Here is a 17,254-nt window from a genome sequence, read left to right as displayed (position 1 = left end):
TTATTCTAATATTTCCCATCTTTTTTATGAATTATCCTAATATATTTTTAATGACTATTATAGTCTTTAATTGACAATTATCTTTAATACCAATTCTAACATCCCTATCTTTGACCTCTTTATTGTCATTACTCCTCCTCACATTTGCTCTTTTCTAATTATCAATTAATCTTATTTTTAACCATAGGTTTGGGCCATGAAACTCAATACTGACCTTTATTAGTGAAAATAAAATAATGTAAAAAAAAAGTTTTGTATAAAATAATAAAATAGTAAGGTGGCATCTCTATCCAAAAGATAAAGATTGACACACTAATTTTCTCATTATCCATTTATTAGATGATTTTTTGATCCTCCTAACTAAATTGCGTGTCCTAAATGGTCTTGAAACCTATCATAGAGCCCCCAAAGGTGGTATTTTGTCAAGGATGCATAGTGGCACTTTGAGAAAATATATTTTTTGAACTTTTCAAAAATATTGTTGAATAATATCAATGAAGAATCGTTTTGTTTACATGCTAGTTATGCATGAATTGTTTATATGGCTAATAATGATAAATAAATTGTTACATGATAAATATATAATACATAAAATCTCATGTATTATTCATTACTTTTTGTAAAGGAAAGAAGGAACTTTATAGAAAAGTTTGAATGAATCGGTTAAAGAGATATTAAAAGTAAATAATGAACTTTACAGAAAAGTTTGAATGAATCAGTTAAAAAGAAAACATTAAGAACTTTCAGTACAAAGATTATAGAATATTTATTGATGAAACGTAATCTATGAGTACATAATATGGAGTATAATATAATGCTTTATATGAACAAAATGAACTACAACTCAATCAACATATATGATTCCTTCTTATAACGGCTTCTAGCTAATTACAACTATCATAAATCTACTTACTTATATGGTGTTTAGCTATAGAATATTTGAAAATTTAAGCGAATTGTATCAAAGAGTGCCTTTTTTTTAACTTGAAGTAGATCAAATCATCATTATATCATTCATAAATGAACAATTTTTAGAAAGATACTTTAAACAGAACTTCAATTAAACTTCAAATTCAAAAAAAAAATAAAAATTGATCAAGAATGCGACCGACACAAGCCTTTTGCTCATACTCACAACTGAAATCCTCAAAATTGCTACTAAATTCCTCATAGTGTGAAATTTTAATTTCTCGTATATACTTATTTATATTTTGATTTTCCTTTATAAAAAATCGTAATTTCACTATTAATCTGAGGTTCCCAGACATACCTACATTAACATTTAAAGAACTAAGGTACCAAGTGTTAAACTTCTATGAGCATGCAGAAAAATAAATTTAGCAATTTAAATTTAAGACTTGAAAAAAAATCATAAAAGTGGTGATGTTCAATTTCTTGTTATGTACTAGTATCTACATGTTCAAAAAGTGAACACAATAGGTTTCGTGGTGTAGTTGGTTATCACGTCAGTCTAACACACTGAAGGTCTCCGGTTCGAGCCCGGGCGAAGCCACTTGATATTGAATATATTTTTTGCTAGGAGAACGATATTTTCATATGAATTTACTAAGTACGTCAAAAGAATATCGAGCCACCCTCCGTGAGCATTTGGATTGTGGTGGGTGAGCATACCTTCAGCGAAAAATTATATTATTTATATATGGTTAGGGATGTCAATAGTACGGTTCGTTTGGTTATTTTTTTAAAATTATACCATCCCAATTTTTCGGGTATTTTATAATATCTAACCAAATTAGACTTTTTGAAACCATCCCAATCATATCAGTTTCTCTTCGATATATGTATGGTTCGGTTAATTTTCAGTTTTTATTATTCTTAAAATATCACCTCAAAATATACTATTATTAATGTATTTCTTTCACAAATATGTTCTTGAAGAAACACTTTAATTCTTCACCTGAAAGACAAGAATGTAAAACCTTGTTGCAGTATTGCTTGATCTTAAATATTTAATAATAGTGTTTGGATAAGTTTTGTTGTATTGTTTGATAAAGTATCTATTAGTTTTAAACCTAATTAATTAAAGACTAATTAAATAGCAAAGACTCAAAGTCGTCTAGTCACCAAAGGCCTAGGACCTACGTTATATTTATATTTGAAAATGTTATTAAATATATTTATATATTAAATTTAACATATTGTTAATATATAAAATATATTTACATATATGTGAGGTTATTTAGTTCAGTTAAAAAAAAATTCAATTTTTTTCATAAATTAAAATGACCATCTCAATTGTTCAGGATGGTTATACACTTAAATAAAAGTCCACAATTTTATTTTAAAAATAGCATAAATCAATTCAGCTTGGTTAGGTTCGGTCGGTTTGGTTGGTTTTTCATATTATTTTGACAACTCTATATATGGTTAAAATAATTTTTTGGGTTTATATTGTAGATGTCGAACCCCCTTCGACTACTTTGTGTCTATTTTTTCAAATTTTGAACCCCTTTTATTAAAAATACTAATTCCACTACTGGTGGAGAGCTCTTGACGTCTAGAGACTTGTTGATGTTGTTCTTTTGTACTGACTCTCATTTTGTATTTTGGATTAGTCAGTTCTCTCTCTCTATATATATATATGATTTTCTGTTCGTAGTAGCTCATGTATAGGTGACACCTGGTCCCGGGGATTGATAGCGTGTTAGTTTGTCTGTTGATCACTTTCGGCCCTATTTTGTACATTTTGTATCGTACTACAGATATATATGATATGATTCTTCTTTCTATATACATTATCCTTGTCTTCCACTTTTATTATTTAAGTATTATATAAATTGGTGTCTTCCATATTTTGTTACTTGGGTTTAGGCTTGTCCACTCAGGGGTTGTAGTGGACACCATGTCACCATCATTGCCCGACTTAGGGTAAGAATTCTTCGAATTCTTTCTTTATTATTCTAGGTGGTCAAAGATCTAAATTAGGTAATAATTTTTACTTTTTTTGGGGTAATCACAAAGTAAATGATCTTAAAAGAAACTATAAACGATGCTAGTTGCTCTTCAACTAAATTTGTTGTTTACTAGTTACAGAGGCGAAGTCAGGATTAAGAGTTTGGGAGTTATAAATTTCTTTAATAACTGTCAATTAATTTTGTTAGGGGTTCACAAATTAATACACATATATATTTAATTAATTTTCTAGTATAAATATAGGGTCTACGGAAAAGCTACTGGTTCATCCGAACCCATGAAGCCCCACCTAACTCTGCCTCTGACTAGTTACATGGTTAATTTCTAATTTCTAGTTAGGTCTTTTAATCCAGTATTGTTTCAATAACAAATTATAAGAAAAAACAAGGATATAATTAACCTATTAAGGTTTTAACAAGAATTCAAATATAAGGTGCAAAGAAATTAAGTATTTGCGTTGGCCAGTGGGAGAGAACAAGAACTCCAAAAAGAGATGAGGAGAGATTAAAAGTTTCCCTTCGACCAATAGGAAAATGAGTAATCCACACCCACACTAGTAAACTGTTAACGTAAAATTTCAATCATTTCACTAACCGTTAATCAGATAGCCAAGGGCGTAGCAGTTCTTCTTTCAAGCTCAAAATAGGCCGTCTATTGCTATATCTCCTTCCTGATCCCCCCCGGGAATCACATTACTTTTGACATAGCACCCCAAGAGAACCTTTTAAAGTCAATCTTTCAATTGGCTTATCAATTACAATTTGATTTCCCTACAAGTCACCTAATTATGCCAACCTTCCGTATAAGGTCCTCACTTCTTGTTGGTTGAATCATTCCACGTCATTGTTTCTTTTGAATTTTCATTACTTACAATCAAAGATATAATTAAGATTTTGAATTTATGAATTTTAACTTTTAAGAAACGTAACTCATTGGATTCTTGACATATTTATGTAATTAAGTTATTTTGTTAGTTCTATTAAATTCACGAGTAAAGTTGTAACTCTGCCTCTACCTTTACCTATAGTTAAAGTATTTTGGAAATGACGGATATATATATATAGTGAATATAATAGATCAAAACACAAATTAGTATCATTCTTTTGCCACTTAAAAAATCATAAATGAACAACTTTAGAAGAGTACATTAACATAACTTTATTAAATTTTAACTTCACAAAAAGTAGTGTATTGCAAAGATGTAGATACTTGCAATAATATCTACCTCCTTTATATGTTTTTATAGAGCATCATTTTCTGATTAGTTTAATCTCCCTTTTTAATATTGATATTTTTATAGAATTTTTTTGAACTTACGAAGTTAGTCAGAGAAAATTATCTAGATAGTATATTTTATTCTATCTAATCGAATTTGTTTGTCCTCTAACCAAATTATGGAATGTTCTTTGATATAATAGGTATCCATCCATTTAACTTATATCCTGTCCTTCTTAGTACTATAAGATTCTAAAGGAGCTAACAAATTGTTAACTTATTCCAACTCTAAAAGTATGAAGTAAAATCAGTTGATCTAGCTAGACATAAATATCCTCATTGCCTACCTTGATGCTATTTATGTGTTTAATAATGTGGCCAATATAATTGAATAAAATGATTAATTTATGATTTACACCCCTAATATATATGTTTTTTTATGACTTATTTTATTATGTTTAATGATTTGCATCCTAGCTAATCTCATTATTATTTTTTGAAATCATAAGAAAGTATTTTGTTTCAATTATTTACAAAGGAATAAAATAGAAAATTACATATAAAGAAAAATAAAAAAGTGATTTGAATTAAAATAAAAACAATATTAAATACAAGTCATTTGTCACTTCTTTTCCACTACAATGAAAAAACAATCATTCATTTCTAGTACATTTTTTAGGGGTGATGAACAAAATCGAACCCCAAACGGCAAATTGAATCAAATCGGAAAAAAAGACTAATAGTTTTGTTTGACTTGATTTGATATTGAAAAAAAATCGACTATATTTGAGTTGCTTTGGTTTTAACTAATAAAAGGCAATCCGAGATCAAATCAATCCAATATTATATTTATGATTTTTAAAATTTATTTAATATATATTTATTTTATTATTATATAATTTTTATATTTATTTTAACTTTCTCATAATTTTTATGATCTATATCTCATTGTACATGTATTAACAAAGACAAAGACCAAAACTAGAGGTGTCAAAAGTATGAAAAAACAAACGAACCTAACCCAACCGATTTATGTCATTTTTTTCAATAGAATCGTGGACTTATATTTAAGTGTATAATTATCCCGAATAATTGGGATGGTCTTTTTAATTTATGAAAAAAATCGAACCAAACTGAATAACCTTACATGTATGTAAATATATTTTATATATCAATAATATGTTAAATTTAATATATAAATATATTATATAACAATTTTTAAATATAAATATAACCTAGGTCCTAAGCCTTTGGTGAGTGGTGACTGGTGACTGGTGACTAGTGATTGAACGACTTTGAGTATTTGCTCTTTAATCTTTAATTGATTGGGTTTAAAAATAAATGATATTATAATAGATACTCTATCAAACAATACACCTAAACATATGCAAACACTCCTATTAAATGTTTAAGATCAACCAATACGGCAACAAGGTTTGACGTTCTTGACTTCTTGGTGAAGAACTGAAGTGCTTTTTCACGAACATATTTGCAAAAGAAATATTTTAATAATAATATATTTTGAGATGCTATTTTAAAAGTAAAAAAAATGCAAATTAACTGTACCGGTACCAAAGAGAAACCGATATGATTGGAATGGTTTTAAAAAGTCTGATTTTGGTTATACATCATAAAATACCTAAAATTTTGGGATGGCATATTTTTTTTAAAAAATTCGATCGAACCGTCCCATTGACACCCCTAACTAGAACAATCAGTTATGTTGTTGGAAGAAAATAATCTAATCTAATCATATTATATTATATTTTAAAAATAATAATTTGTTAATTTTTCTATTTTATCATTGTAAATGATTAAAAGTGAATTGTTTTATGAAGAACTAAGGAAATTAGGGTGCAAATCATTAAAAATAATAGAATAAGGTATAAGTCACAAAATAGCATATACATTAGGGTGCAAATAGCAAATTATAGAGTAAAAACAAAAAAAAATAGTAAAAATTAGGCAAATGACATAGTATAAGAAAGAAATTACTTCCTTTCCCTACTCTTTCATTAATTATCAAAAATCCCTTTTTTTAGTGTTTTTCGGATACATAATATAATAATGTGGATACTTAATATAGCAACGCGGATACTTTAATTAATAACGGATGGATACTTAAATTATTAAGTTGTTAGCAGCACGAATACTTAATTAACGGGCGGATACTTAAATTATTAAGTTGTTAGCAGCACAGATACTTAATTAACGGGCGGATGCATAATATAGCAGCACGGATACTTTAATTAATAACGGACGGATACTTAAACTAATAAAGTATCCGATTAAGTTGAATTGGGGGAAAATAAGGAATTTTTGTATTTTAGTAAAAGAGTAGGGAAATATTGAGAATAGGTAAAGAAGTGTTGTGTATTTAAGTAATTTTTCCAAAAAATAGGTTAATAAGTAGCATGTTTAAGCCCAAAAACAAATGCTCAACACTTAGGGTTTTTTTGGAACTTGTGATTGAAGGGGAGTAATTACAGTCTCCAATTTTTGCGGCGGGCAAAGAATTGATAGTAATCACATAGTATAATTATGAAATGGATGAATAGAAGGACAAGAGATTAAGCAAACAACTTGTCTACAATATAGGTAGGATGTTGATGTGAACCGTAAGCGGCAGATAGGGAAAGTGGTAGCTGCGCGTGAATTCATTTAAAGCAGAAGGCGGCTTGATTCACATTATTGTTGTCTATAGTATAGATCGAATGTTGTTGTAAGTAATAAGCAGTAGATTGAGAAAGCTAGTGGTTTCGTGTGAATTGATTCAAGTCAAAGGGTGGTTTAATTTGACAATATTATGGATTGTAGTATAGGTCGAATGTTGTTGTGAGTAGTAAGCAACATATTGGGAAAGTTGGTGCTGTGTGTGAATCCATTCAAGGCAAAAATCGGCCTAATTTGACTCTGTTGTTGACTATAGTATAGATCGAACGCTGTTGTGAGCAGTAAGCAGCAGACTGGGAAAGTTGGTGACTACGTTTGAATTCATTCAAAGGAAAAGCAGCGAATCGGGAAAGCTAGTGACTGCGTGTGAATTCATTAAAGGTAAAGGGCTACTTGATTTGACATTGTTGTTTATACCGTTTAGTACACAATCTAATAATTACACCATAGTTTCCAAACACACCATTAGATTTTTGGAGCATTTTTCAAGTCCCTAACCAACAAAATGAATCAAAATAGAGAAACAAATGTAACCAATTTAATTATTTGATATTTCTCAAACCTATTAGAATTTTAGAAATTATAGGTTATTTAAACTTGCTATGCCAAATTTGCATAAAACTATTAACCAGCTTGACACTTGTAATAATGTCATTTGATAAGGAAATCTACTCTCCCTCTATCTACCTCTTTAGTTACCATTCCAAAAAAACTTGGCATAATTGCATTAAAAACCAAGAATCATTGTGAATAGAGTAACAAATCACTCATTTATTATGTTTTATGCATGCATTTCTTATTCTAGAAAAATATGTATACAACTATTATTTGACCTTTTTGTAAGTTTAGCACCATTTGTTTCATTCTCAAAAACATGAGGAAAAAAAGTCTTAACAGAGATTGTTTTATGATTGAAAAAATGGCAGGAAGATCAAGAAAACAGAGAAGCAGTTCAAGTTCTTGGAGTTCGGAATCTTCGTACAACATGAGTGACTTGCAATATGGTGCAAAATTACCTGAGAAAAAGGCTAAAGAAGAGTTTTTGGCTAACCCCATAAGAGGCTATCTCACTGAAGATGACACAACTCATGATAGTTCTTCAATGGGGAGAAGCAGGAAACGAAATCGCCATTCGAAGAAAGAGCAACATATTAAGGATGAAACATTTTCATCAGAGGATAATCAAGATTCTTCTGTTTCAAGTAAGAAGAGAAATACGCGGGGTAGGAGGAAAAGAGCAGGAATAAGTAGAAAAGGGAAAGTAAATGGCCAAAAACAGAGTAGAGCAACAATACTTACATGGCTTATAGATTGTGGGGTAATTCAAGAAAATGCAGAAGTTGTTGTCATAGAAGAGGAGACAACAAAGAAAATGGGGAAAATTAAGAAGGAAGGCATACTATGTTCTTGTTGCTGTACTGTTCTTACAGTTGGAGACTTCTATAAGCATGCTGGAGGAACAACTAGCAAACCTTATGAGTACATTCTCATTGCTGAAGCATGTTCTTCACTCTTGTCTTCCATGGTTAAAGCTTGGTATCTACCAGAAGAAAGTAAATTTCATCGATTTAACTCAATTGAAACCAGCCATGATGCGAGTGACTCGTACGATGATGCTTGCATGATTTGTGCTGATGGAGGGAACCTGATGTGTTGTGACAACTGCAGCTCTACTTACCATCATAATAAGTGCTTGGGAATGCAGGTGATAAATCATTTTCACTATATAGTTATCTTTAAACATCAGCTAAGCTCTTACTATGTGCGGGAAATGGGAAAGGGTTGGATCACATATCATATGCAGTCTGCACTACGCTCTTGCTATGTGCAGGCTTCGGGATAGGATCTATTGTATGCAACCTTATGTTGCATTTCTGCAAATGTTGTTTCTGAAACTTTAACCTGTGACCTTCTAGTCACATGACTGCAACTCTTATCGTTGCAACAAGGCTCTACTTTACTACATAACTATCTTTAATTGGGTTAAATCATACTGAGACTAATAAATTGTGGAGTTTCTGAATTGCAGGAGGTTCCTAATGGTTCGTGGTATTGCCCATTTTGTGTGTGCAAAATCTGTGGTGATCCTGCTTATGAAAATGATTATTTGCAGAAATGTCAACAATGTGAGAGAAAATGTAAGTGAAGATAAAAAAAAATTCTTGCTTCTGTCTGTACCCTTTTGAGTTTCTTGTTCTATGTTGCAAACTCTTATCCTCTAAGGAATTGCAATTTTAGACAGTACATTTTTTTCCTATTGTACAGATCACAGGGAGTGCCGTCAAGCCAGAGAACCAGTCAGTTTAGACATGAATAAGACCCAAGAAGACACATTCTGTGACCTTACCTGCAAAAAGGTAATACACATTATTCCAAAGCAGTTAATTTTAATGTTTCTTTCCTTGTAGCAGAGTGAAAAGAGGTGCCTAAGTCAGTTTGTGTGTAGCTTGATTACTCCTCTAGGTACCTGCTATCTCCCACAAGCACAAATAGCGGATAACTCTGTCTTGTTAGACTTAGGCAGATGAGAATAAATCACATAACATTTATTGTCTCTGCATTAGGCTTAGAAATATACATAGACCTTGTACTTAGAAATGACTTATAGGCTTATTAGCTACTACTAATGATAACTAAGATGTTTTTTAATTGAATTATTATTGTGAAGATTTATGATGAACTGGAGAGGCGCTATCTTGGTGTTGAACATGAGCTTGATAAAAGCTACAAATGGACACTTCTTCAGAACACAGATGATGGCTCTGGAATTAATATAGAAGACGATTATCAAAGAACTGTGTGTCACTCCAAACTAGTCGTGGCACGACGACTTATGGAAGATTGTTTCGAGGAAATTATAGACAGGCATACTAAAATTGATGTCGTTAAAAGTCTGGTCTACAACTGCGGGTAATCTACAATCTCTCATCACACCATTACACTGACGAATAAACACATGAACTCTCTTTATTTCCTAATGAAAACTTCTTGCAGGTCAAATTTCAACAGGGTGAATTTCAGGAGCTTTTACACATTTATTTTAGAAAAGGATGAAGAGATCATTTCTGCAGCAACCATAAGGTATATATCTCTCTTAAACCAGACTCAACATCAGTCATAAGTATGCGTTTTTTAAATGCTTATCATCTAGTTAATATATCGCAGGATTCATGGAACAAACCTTGCTGAAATGCCCTTCATCGCGACAAATAAGGAATATAGGAGAAAAGGAATGTGCAAAAAGCTAATGGCTGCCATTGAATCAGTAAGAATGTCATCTCATTTTTACACTATCGGTATATTTCTGATTATTGAGGTCACTAATCTTATTATTAATGAACGGTTACCTATAGTTATCTTTAACATGACCTAACTTTTACACTGCCAGTGTACAAAAGGTAAATTCTTTTGTTAATTCTTATAACTACTTGAGCTGATGATCCTATTTGTTGCAGACTCTTTCCTTTCTAAAGGTAGAAAAGCTGGTAATTCCATCAGTATCAGAGTGCATAGGGACCTGGATAGAAAGCTATGGTTTTCGTCTCATTAGCTCTCCACTACCGAAAGAGATAACATTGCACAATACATTGATGTTCCATGATTCAGTGAGATTGCAAAAAGACATCCGTCCATCCGCTTCTGATAAGGTATATCGAGCTAATTCTTGAGGTTATTTTCATCCTAACTAATCCTCCTCCATCCTAACCAAAAAAACAAAAACAAAAAAATTATATGCCTAATCTTAACTTAATGGTGTAGAACAGATATTAAGGATTTATATAACCGACTGCAACTCATTTGGAACTAAGGCATGATATTTGTTGTTGCAGCCAGAGGAGACACGGAGTTCCCCGAAGAAATGTGAAGAGCCAAGACCCTTTGACTTGAATGTTGAAGCATCTCATCAACAGGACAAAGACTGATAATTAAATTGCATTTTCGAAGCAGTATAGTTCCTATATTTATGATAAGGATTTCAAATTTAGTAAAGACCTCTTAGATAGTCATTTACATTTCACAGGCCATGCCTATATACTATTTTGTTACAGATGTACCTCAATTTCAAGATCATTGTTATGCTCATGTTTCCCTTTTCTTTTTTTAAGTTTCGTTCTTTTTGTTGAGATTCGATAGAGGTTTGTTTGCTTAAACATGAATTTCTTTACATCATGAATAATGAATGTTTTCCAAAGTGACTTAGTGCCAAAGAATCCTAGAGATCTTTCCTAGGGTACATTGGTGGCAACAACAAGAAAACAAAAGCCTGAACAATGCAAAAGATATACCATTTTTCTTTTCTTAAATATCGAAAAGGACACCTTGAAATTCTGTATTTATTAAGTAGCAGGGCCAAAAGAGGTTGTATATACAGAGACACAGAACACATTATGTCAAAAATCTCTATAGTCTAACAATGGCACCTGGAATTGAAGAAGAGCATGTTGAGACACTTTCAATGAATGGCAACAAATGCAAGTCAAGAATTTCATATGATCTCAGGAAGAACAGCATGCACTTAACCATGACGATTTCGGAGATGTAATTCAATATATTTCAGTGATTAGTCCTAATAATTGTATTTGGGACAATAATCAAGAACTTTAGGAAAACATCTGCCAAGATATGGTGAAAGCAAGAGAAAAATGGGGATTCTTTAAGCTTATGGACCATGGGGTGCCTAGTGAGGTAGTTGCGAATTTTACCAGTCGCTTGCACGAGCTTTTTGATCTTCCCATGGAACAAAAGCTCAGAGGTGGCAAAACATCAAGCTTGCCATTGGGGTATTACGCCTAAAATCCCGAGTATGAGAAGAACTTGCCTTGGACTGAAATCTTGCAGCTACTGCAGTCACCTGAAATAGTTGTCCAATTTGCAAAAAAGGTCTATGATGACCAATACCACACATTTAGGTACACATACAACAACCTATACTTCAATACGTCCCTTAATGTGCGAGTTTGGTTCATTTTGATGGGCTAGGCACGGAGACGAATTCAAGATTTAAATTTGATCAATTCAACCTTTTAAGTTTTTATAAATGCTCCATATCGAAAATAGTTAGGATGAGCCCGGTACAGGAGGGTTGCATCCATCCCTAGCTAAGCACATACAAATTCTTTTTGATGAAGGATGGCGGTGAGATTTGAGATTTGAGATTTGGACTCAAGACCAGAATCTATAATTAATATCATGTTAAATTGTGTGACCAGCTCATCTAAGCTTAAGTTGTTAGAAAAAGTACACTTAAGTTTACAAAATTCTTACCAAAAATATGCTTGGCTACCTTTGTCTCAAACAAAAAAATCTTACCAAATATGTTGTTTTTAACTCTGATAAATTAAACAGCAACACAATGATAGAGTACATGGAAGAAATGGAGAAGCTGGGAATGATTATAATGGAGATGTTGGCTCATGGATTAGGCCTTGCAGATGATTTCTTCAGCAAGAACTTTGAAGAAAAGGAGGCCACTATTTTTAGAATAAGCAGATATCCTCCTTGTCCTCTTCCAGAGAAGATTGTAGGAATAGGGATCCATTCAGACTCCCAAACATTAACCATATTGTATCAAGACCAGGTTGGTGGCATTCAAGTCCTCAAGGATGACAAACAATGGATTGGAGTTAGGCCACTTCCTAATTCATTTGTCATCAATATGGCTGACACCCTTGAGGTCATTCTCTCCTCCCTTTCTCAAAGGATCAAAAGAAGAAATCATAATTATTACTACTACATGATCAACTGCAATTTTCTTAATGCGTGTTTGGAATGACGAAAATCATTTTTCAAGAAACTGTTTCACTAGGAAGTCACTTGATGATGTTAGGTTACTAGATCATGTTCTCCCAGAAAAACACTTTCTATCAGAAGGGAAAATGAAATGGCTTGCCCTCACTTATGGATGGAACTTGGAAGTCAATACTACTTATGACTATCTCAGCTTTTAATGTCGTATAACTTCTTCCAACCAACATTTAGACATTATTACCTATCTTTAGTACTCAAAAATTTCATCAGAAATGAGAAAACTATCTGACTTATGCCATACCACACACATGTTTTTTGTATATTGAGTAATTATACACCCTAATATTTCTAGCATGTTTGGACAAATGGAAGGTTAAAGTGTGTTATACACAGGGCAGTGGTGAATAAGGAGAAGCAGAGGCTATCAATTGCATATTTCATGAATCCAACAAGCAGTGCAACAATTGAATGCCCTCAACAGCTTATTGATTCAGTTTCTAATCCAAGAAAATATGTACCTTTTACGTGGGGTGAACTGCGGCACCTTCTTTTGACTACCAGGAGGGTTAGGGGTAAAACTGTTGCCATCAATAATTTCCTTATTTCTAGTTGAAACTTGAGAATCCTTCTTCGTTTAAAATCTCTCGTCGTGATTGGTAGCAAGATCCACTAATTTGGATGAGACTTCAACCTTGAATGCAAAAATACTTCTTGATATCTTCTTTTTATCCTTCGAAGAGAATAAATGCAAAGTGACAGAGGAATACATGCTCAGCTCGTTTGGTTTAATAAACAAGCTTAAGTTCCAAACTGAAACTTGGTTTGATTAAGTAATTTACTTGAGCGCGATGGAGAACTTAGTTCATATCGAGCTCGACTCACTCATCTCGTTCTAAATGACCATAACTTTTCTAATATAGGAAAACATTGTTACATGCAAAAATAGCATAACCAATAGAACTTGCCTACCAGGTCAAAAAATGCATAAAAAATCTAAGGTAGCCAAGTTTTTGCTAACCATAAACAAGTTGAATAGAGCTTGAGAAAACTCGACTCATTCAATAACGAGCTAAGTCCACTTACGGATTCAGTTGCAGCTCCACCATGACATGGTTTCATTTGTGAACATTACGGATTCAGTTGCAGCTCCACCATTATCATTGTTATTAGCTCAATGTGCATTACACAAGTAATGAAGTCACTTCATAAAAACAAATCGCCGTCTGTTTCTGAAGCAATTCCTAATTGACCATTACTAATACTACTTGACACTAATATAAAATAGGCACAAGTGATGGGAAATACAGAATACAAAAGTAGAAGGTACCACTATAAGATCCATAAAGGAAAAAAGGATCATCAAATCTTCGATAAACCTCTTCTGCTATCGATGCTCTAGAAATTGTAGCTACGGACACTAAAAAAATAGGTACAAGAGAGAGGCAAATAAAGCTTACAAGATTAGAAGCTTCGATAAGATTCTTAAAGAGAAGGATCATCCAAACCTCGACAACCACTTCTACTGGTTTCACACTGTTTTCCATGCATTCCATGATAATTCTGCATTTGAAGATTCCATATTGTCACTGCTGTCATGATTAGAGGAGTAGTTGTACCTTATAAAGCACTTATTAGGGAATCAACGAAGTAAAGGTTCATGTGTTGTAATATCATCAGGAAGATCAGAACTAACAGAGAACTTCAACCATCTCTTATTCTCGATAAGCTTAAGACAAGGTTGCATCACCAAACCAATTGCAACGGCGGCAAGGCTTACAACCATGACTTTGAATGAAGACAAGGCCAAAACAACACATATGAGAATGGTTGGAGGTATACACAATAGGATGGCTCCAACAGTTCCCCCAGGTATCTTGAATGGCCGTGGTGCATGGGGGGACTTTATCCTTAACCATACAAATGCTATAAATTCCAAGATCATGCCAAAGCAATACAAGAAATTTTCTGCAGCTACTATCTCTTGAAAGCTCAGCCATGAAAGTAAAATCACACCAGAAGCTGAGAAGAGGATCCCAAATAAAGGAGTTCCGCAACGAGATCTCTTAGAGAAGAACTCAGGCAGCAACCCCCTCTCTGCCATACCAAGTAACTGAAAAGAGTCGCTGCTCATCTCGGCCACAAACATTCCCATATTTGATGTTGCAGCCGCCCCTTGAATCCAAACTCTGAGCCAGACTCCACCCAGTATTTTCCCAATATCAGAGAAATAGCCATCAGTCCATAAGTCACGCTCAAGAGGAACAGCTCTTGTGCCAATTAACAACGGGAAAAAGTAGGACAGAACAACTAGAATAACAGCATAAAAGAGAGCCTTAGGTAGAGTCTTCTTTGGGTTATGTACTTCTCCAGCAAGAGTACTTATTGAGTCCCAGTAATTCAGATTCCAGAAGAGAGTATTCAGATACAAGTTCCAATCAACACTTTGTACATCTACCACTAACCATCTTGAAGGCCTTAATTTGGGAATCGAAATGAGCCCCATAACCACAAAAGGAAGAATTGACAGTATACCAAGCGAAACAGCAACCCATCCTACAATAGTTAAGCCTCTGTAGTTCATGTAAGTAAGAACCACAGTAAGGGCCAAAACTGCTAGTACTCTAGGATGCCCGCCACCTAATGCAGGGATGGCTGATTTCAGATAATCCAAGAACAAAACAGGGTAAAGCGCATTGTCAATGACTCCACTCAACCATTTCATCCAACCTAGCTGAAAGCCCCAATAAGGACCTAAAGCCGATGAAACCCACACAACATAACCACCATTTTCAGGGAACATGGTGCCCATTTCAGCTGTAATCAATGCCTCGGGGACACTCCATATGAATGGGAAAACCAAGAACCCCAAAAGAGCAAGAAGAGGACCAGCTGCCCGCACAGTGTCCTCAACACCAAAAGGACCACCAGAAACCTCATAGAAAATGAGGAAAAGTAAAGGCAAGACTGAAACTTTCCTAGCATTATTTTCTCTGGGTGATGTAACCTCATTAATCCCTGCATACTCTCCATCATCGAACTCCCCCATTGGAATTGCAGTTTCTCTATGAGCAGAAAGCCCTCAATTTCTGCAATTCCCAACAAGTTTCAAGTTACAAAATCATCACAATTCTCAAGAATCACCACACACTAGCTAACTACATGAACAAAACACCAAAACAACAAACGATTTCTAACAATTGATAACATGGGTCGGCATAAAAATACAATTAAATTTACCAGAACAATCAAGAATGACAATTTCACATAATGGGTCGTCGTAATTTTTCTATACGTCGGCATAGAACAGCAAAAGATTCAAACTTGAACAATTTCAAAAAGAAAAAAGAAAACCCCACTACCTATTCACCATGCATCAGATCTTCTACCGCAGGCAGTATAATGAAAAAGAAAAAGAACAAAATGGAGATAGGTAAAGAGATTAAGACCTTGAAAGAAAGGCAATTCAATTGAGAAGTTACACCATTTTTGTAGCCCTTAAAAGTTAACGCCAAGCAGAAGCGTATAACTAATAGATCATAAGGTATCAGTCCCCAGTTTTTGCAGAAGGTTAAGAAGTGTCACTACTCTTGAGTTGTTTGGTAGCCAAGTAAAATAGGAGATTCCACAATTAAGTTTGTAATTAAAATTATATAGTTTACTTTTTTTTTTTGGTTGAAGATATAAATTTAGTTTAGGATAAATTTATAACTTTAATTAAACAATATATAAATCCTTGTAGGTTTTGCCTTCTTTTTTTAAAAAAAAAAAGTGGTTACATTTTCTATATTGTTTTTTTTATTTGAATTTGTTTTTCTTGAGTTGAGGGCTTTTCGCAAACAATATTTTTACTTGCACAAATAATGATAAGATTTACGTACAATCATACACTTTATCCTCTCAAACCCCATTGATGAGATTTCTTTTGATATGTTGATGTAGTTGTACTTGTTATTATTGAAGTTTATTTCATTCAATTTGATATTATTTCATCTCATCTCTCAGCCAAAATCTCAAAATTATAATCTTAGAATAACTTTACGAACCAAGTTTTCCCTTGGGAGAGGAATTAGGATGTGGACATAAGAATATTTATGACACAATCAACAATTTCTCATCTATAATTAGTCCTTATTCTAGCTTCTTTAGGGGTTTACTTTTATGATAGCTCAACAGGTATATCATTTACATGTTTATGTATTTATAGCATAAGACTTTAAGCCTGCATTATTTACCTACCATCAATATATTGTATGATTCATCATGATCCGGTAACAGGAGCAAAGGAAGGTTTCTTTCGTCTACGAGTATTTGTATGAAGAAAGGAGTATCGTATAAAGGGTTGGAAAGAAGACTTTTACTTAATTTCAAATGGGTTAATGTGTATCTGTTCAAGCAGAGGCATGACATTATTTTAAAAAACCTACTTCAAATATATATATATAATGTGTAATAACAAGTACAATTTTATTTTTTTTACTTTTATGCAAGAACATTACTTCATATACAAAGTAAACAAGAAGAAAAAACAAATCAATTTTTTTTTTAACCAATTATCCTTTTGAGATGATTAATTAATTTTAAAAACTTTATATAATTCATGATTTTTTCAATTATGGTCTAAAAACTTTGTTTGAACAAACCGAATATTTATATTTTAAAAAAAGTATTAGATCACAATTTAAGA

The 17,254-nt window shown here is 32.8% G+C and overlaps 2 protein-coding genes, 1 long non-coding RNA gene and 1 other non-coding gene across 5 annotated transcripts; 2 read left to right on the top strand and 2 right to left on the bottom strand.

The window, feature by feature from the left end:
* The first annotated feature begins 1,439 nt into the window (after window positions 1-1,439).
* On the top strand, window positions 1,440-1,513 carry TRNAV-AAC (transfer RNA valine (anticodon AAC)). Its single transcript has one exon. It is a non-coding gene; the product is annotated as a tRNA-Val (tRNA).
* A 7,459-nt stretch (window positions 1,514-8,972) lies between these two features.
* LOC125878339 (uncharacterized) lies at window positions 8,973-13,614 on the bottom strand. The gene is made up of 3 exons (XR_007447744.1): window positions 13,089-13,614; window positions 11,526-11,674; window positions 8,973-9,169 (listed from the first exon to the last, which is right to left on the bottom strand). It is a non-coding gene; the product is annotated as an uncharacterized LOC125878339 (long non-coding RNA).
* Window positions 9,800-11,171, top strand: LOC125878338 (increased DNA methylation 1-like). The gene is made up of 4 exons (XM_049559575.1): window positions 9,800-9,903; window positions 9,988-10,087; window positions 10,278-10,469; window positions 10,653-11,171. Exons 1-4 carry the CDS (start codon window positions 9,800-9,802, stop codon window positions 10,743-10,745), a joined length of 489 nt encoding a protein of 162 aa, XP_049415532.1. The 3' UTR covers window positions 10,746-11,171.
* Window positions 13,615-13,705: 91 nt separating the features above from the next.
* LOC125878314 (probable polyamine transporter At1g31830) lies at window positions 13,706-16,174 on the bottom strand. 2 transcript variants are annotated; one of them, XM_049559540.1, is made up of 2 exons: window positions 16,017-16,174; window positions 13,706-15,656 (listed from the first exon to the last, which is right to left on the bottom strand). In XM_049559540.1, the coding sequence occupies exon 2, from the start codon at window positions 15,614-15,616 to the stop codon at window positions 14,210-14,212; it is 1,407 nt and encodes a 468-aa protein (XP_049415497.1). In that variant the 5' UTR covers window positions 15,617-15,656; window positions 16,017-16,174; the 3' UTR covers window positions 13,706-14,209. The 2 variants fall into 2 exon arrangements, with proteins under 2 accessions (XP_049415497.1, XP_049415498.1); XM_049559541.1 differs by having other exon boundaries at window positions 15,930-16,151.
* Between the last annotated feature and the right edge of the window lie 1,080 nt (window positions 16,175-17,254).

Source organism: Solanum stenotomum, chromosome 10 (assembly GCF_019186545.1).
Source record: "Solanum stenotomum isolate F172 chromosome 10, ASM1918654v1, whole genome shotgun sequence".
NCBI lineage: Eukaryota > Viridiplantae > Streptophyta > Magnoliopsida > Solanales > Solanaceae > Solanum > Solanum stenotomum.
This window is presented reverse-complemented; position numbering and strand designations above follow the sequence as displayed.

What these genes read in the sequence shown, in the direction of transcription:
- LOC125878338 (XM_049559575.1), top strand. Translation starts at nt 9,800, where the DNA reads ATGAAAACTTCTTGCAGGTCAAATTTCAACAGGGTGAATTTCAGGAGC. An exon ending in ATTTCTGCAGCAACCATAAG is followed by an intron (nt 9,904 to 9,987) that starts GTATATATCTCT and finishes AATATATCGCAG; the next exon opens with GATTCATGGAACAAACCTTG. An exon ending in GTCCATCCGCTTCTGATAAG is followed by an intron (nt 10,470 to 10,652) that starts GTATATCGAGCT and finishes TTGTTGTTGCAG; the next exon opens with CCAGAGGAGACACGGAGTTC.
- LOC125878314 (XM_049559540.1), bottom strand. Translation starts at nt 15,616, where the DNA reads ATGGGGGAGTTCGATGATGGAGAGTATGCAGGGATTAATGAGGTTACA.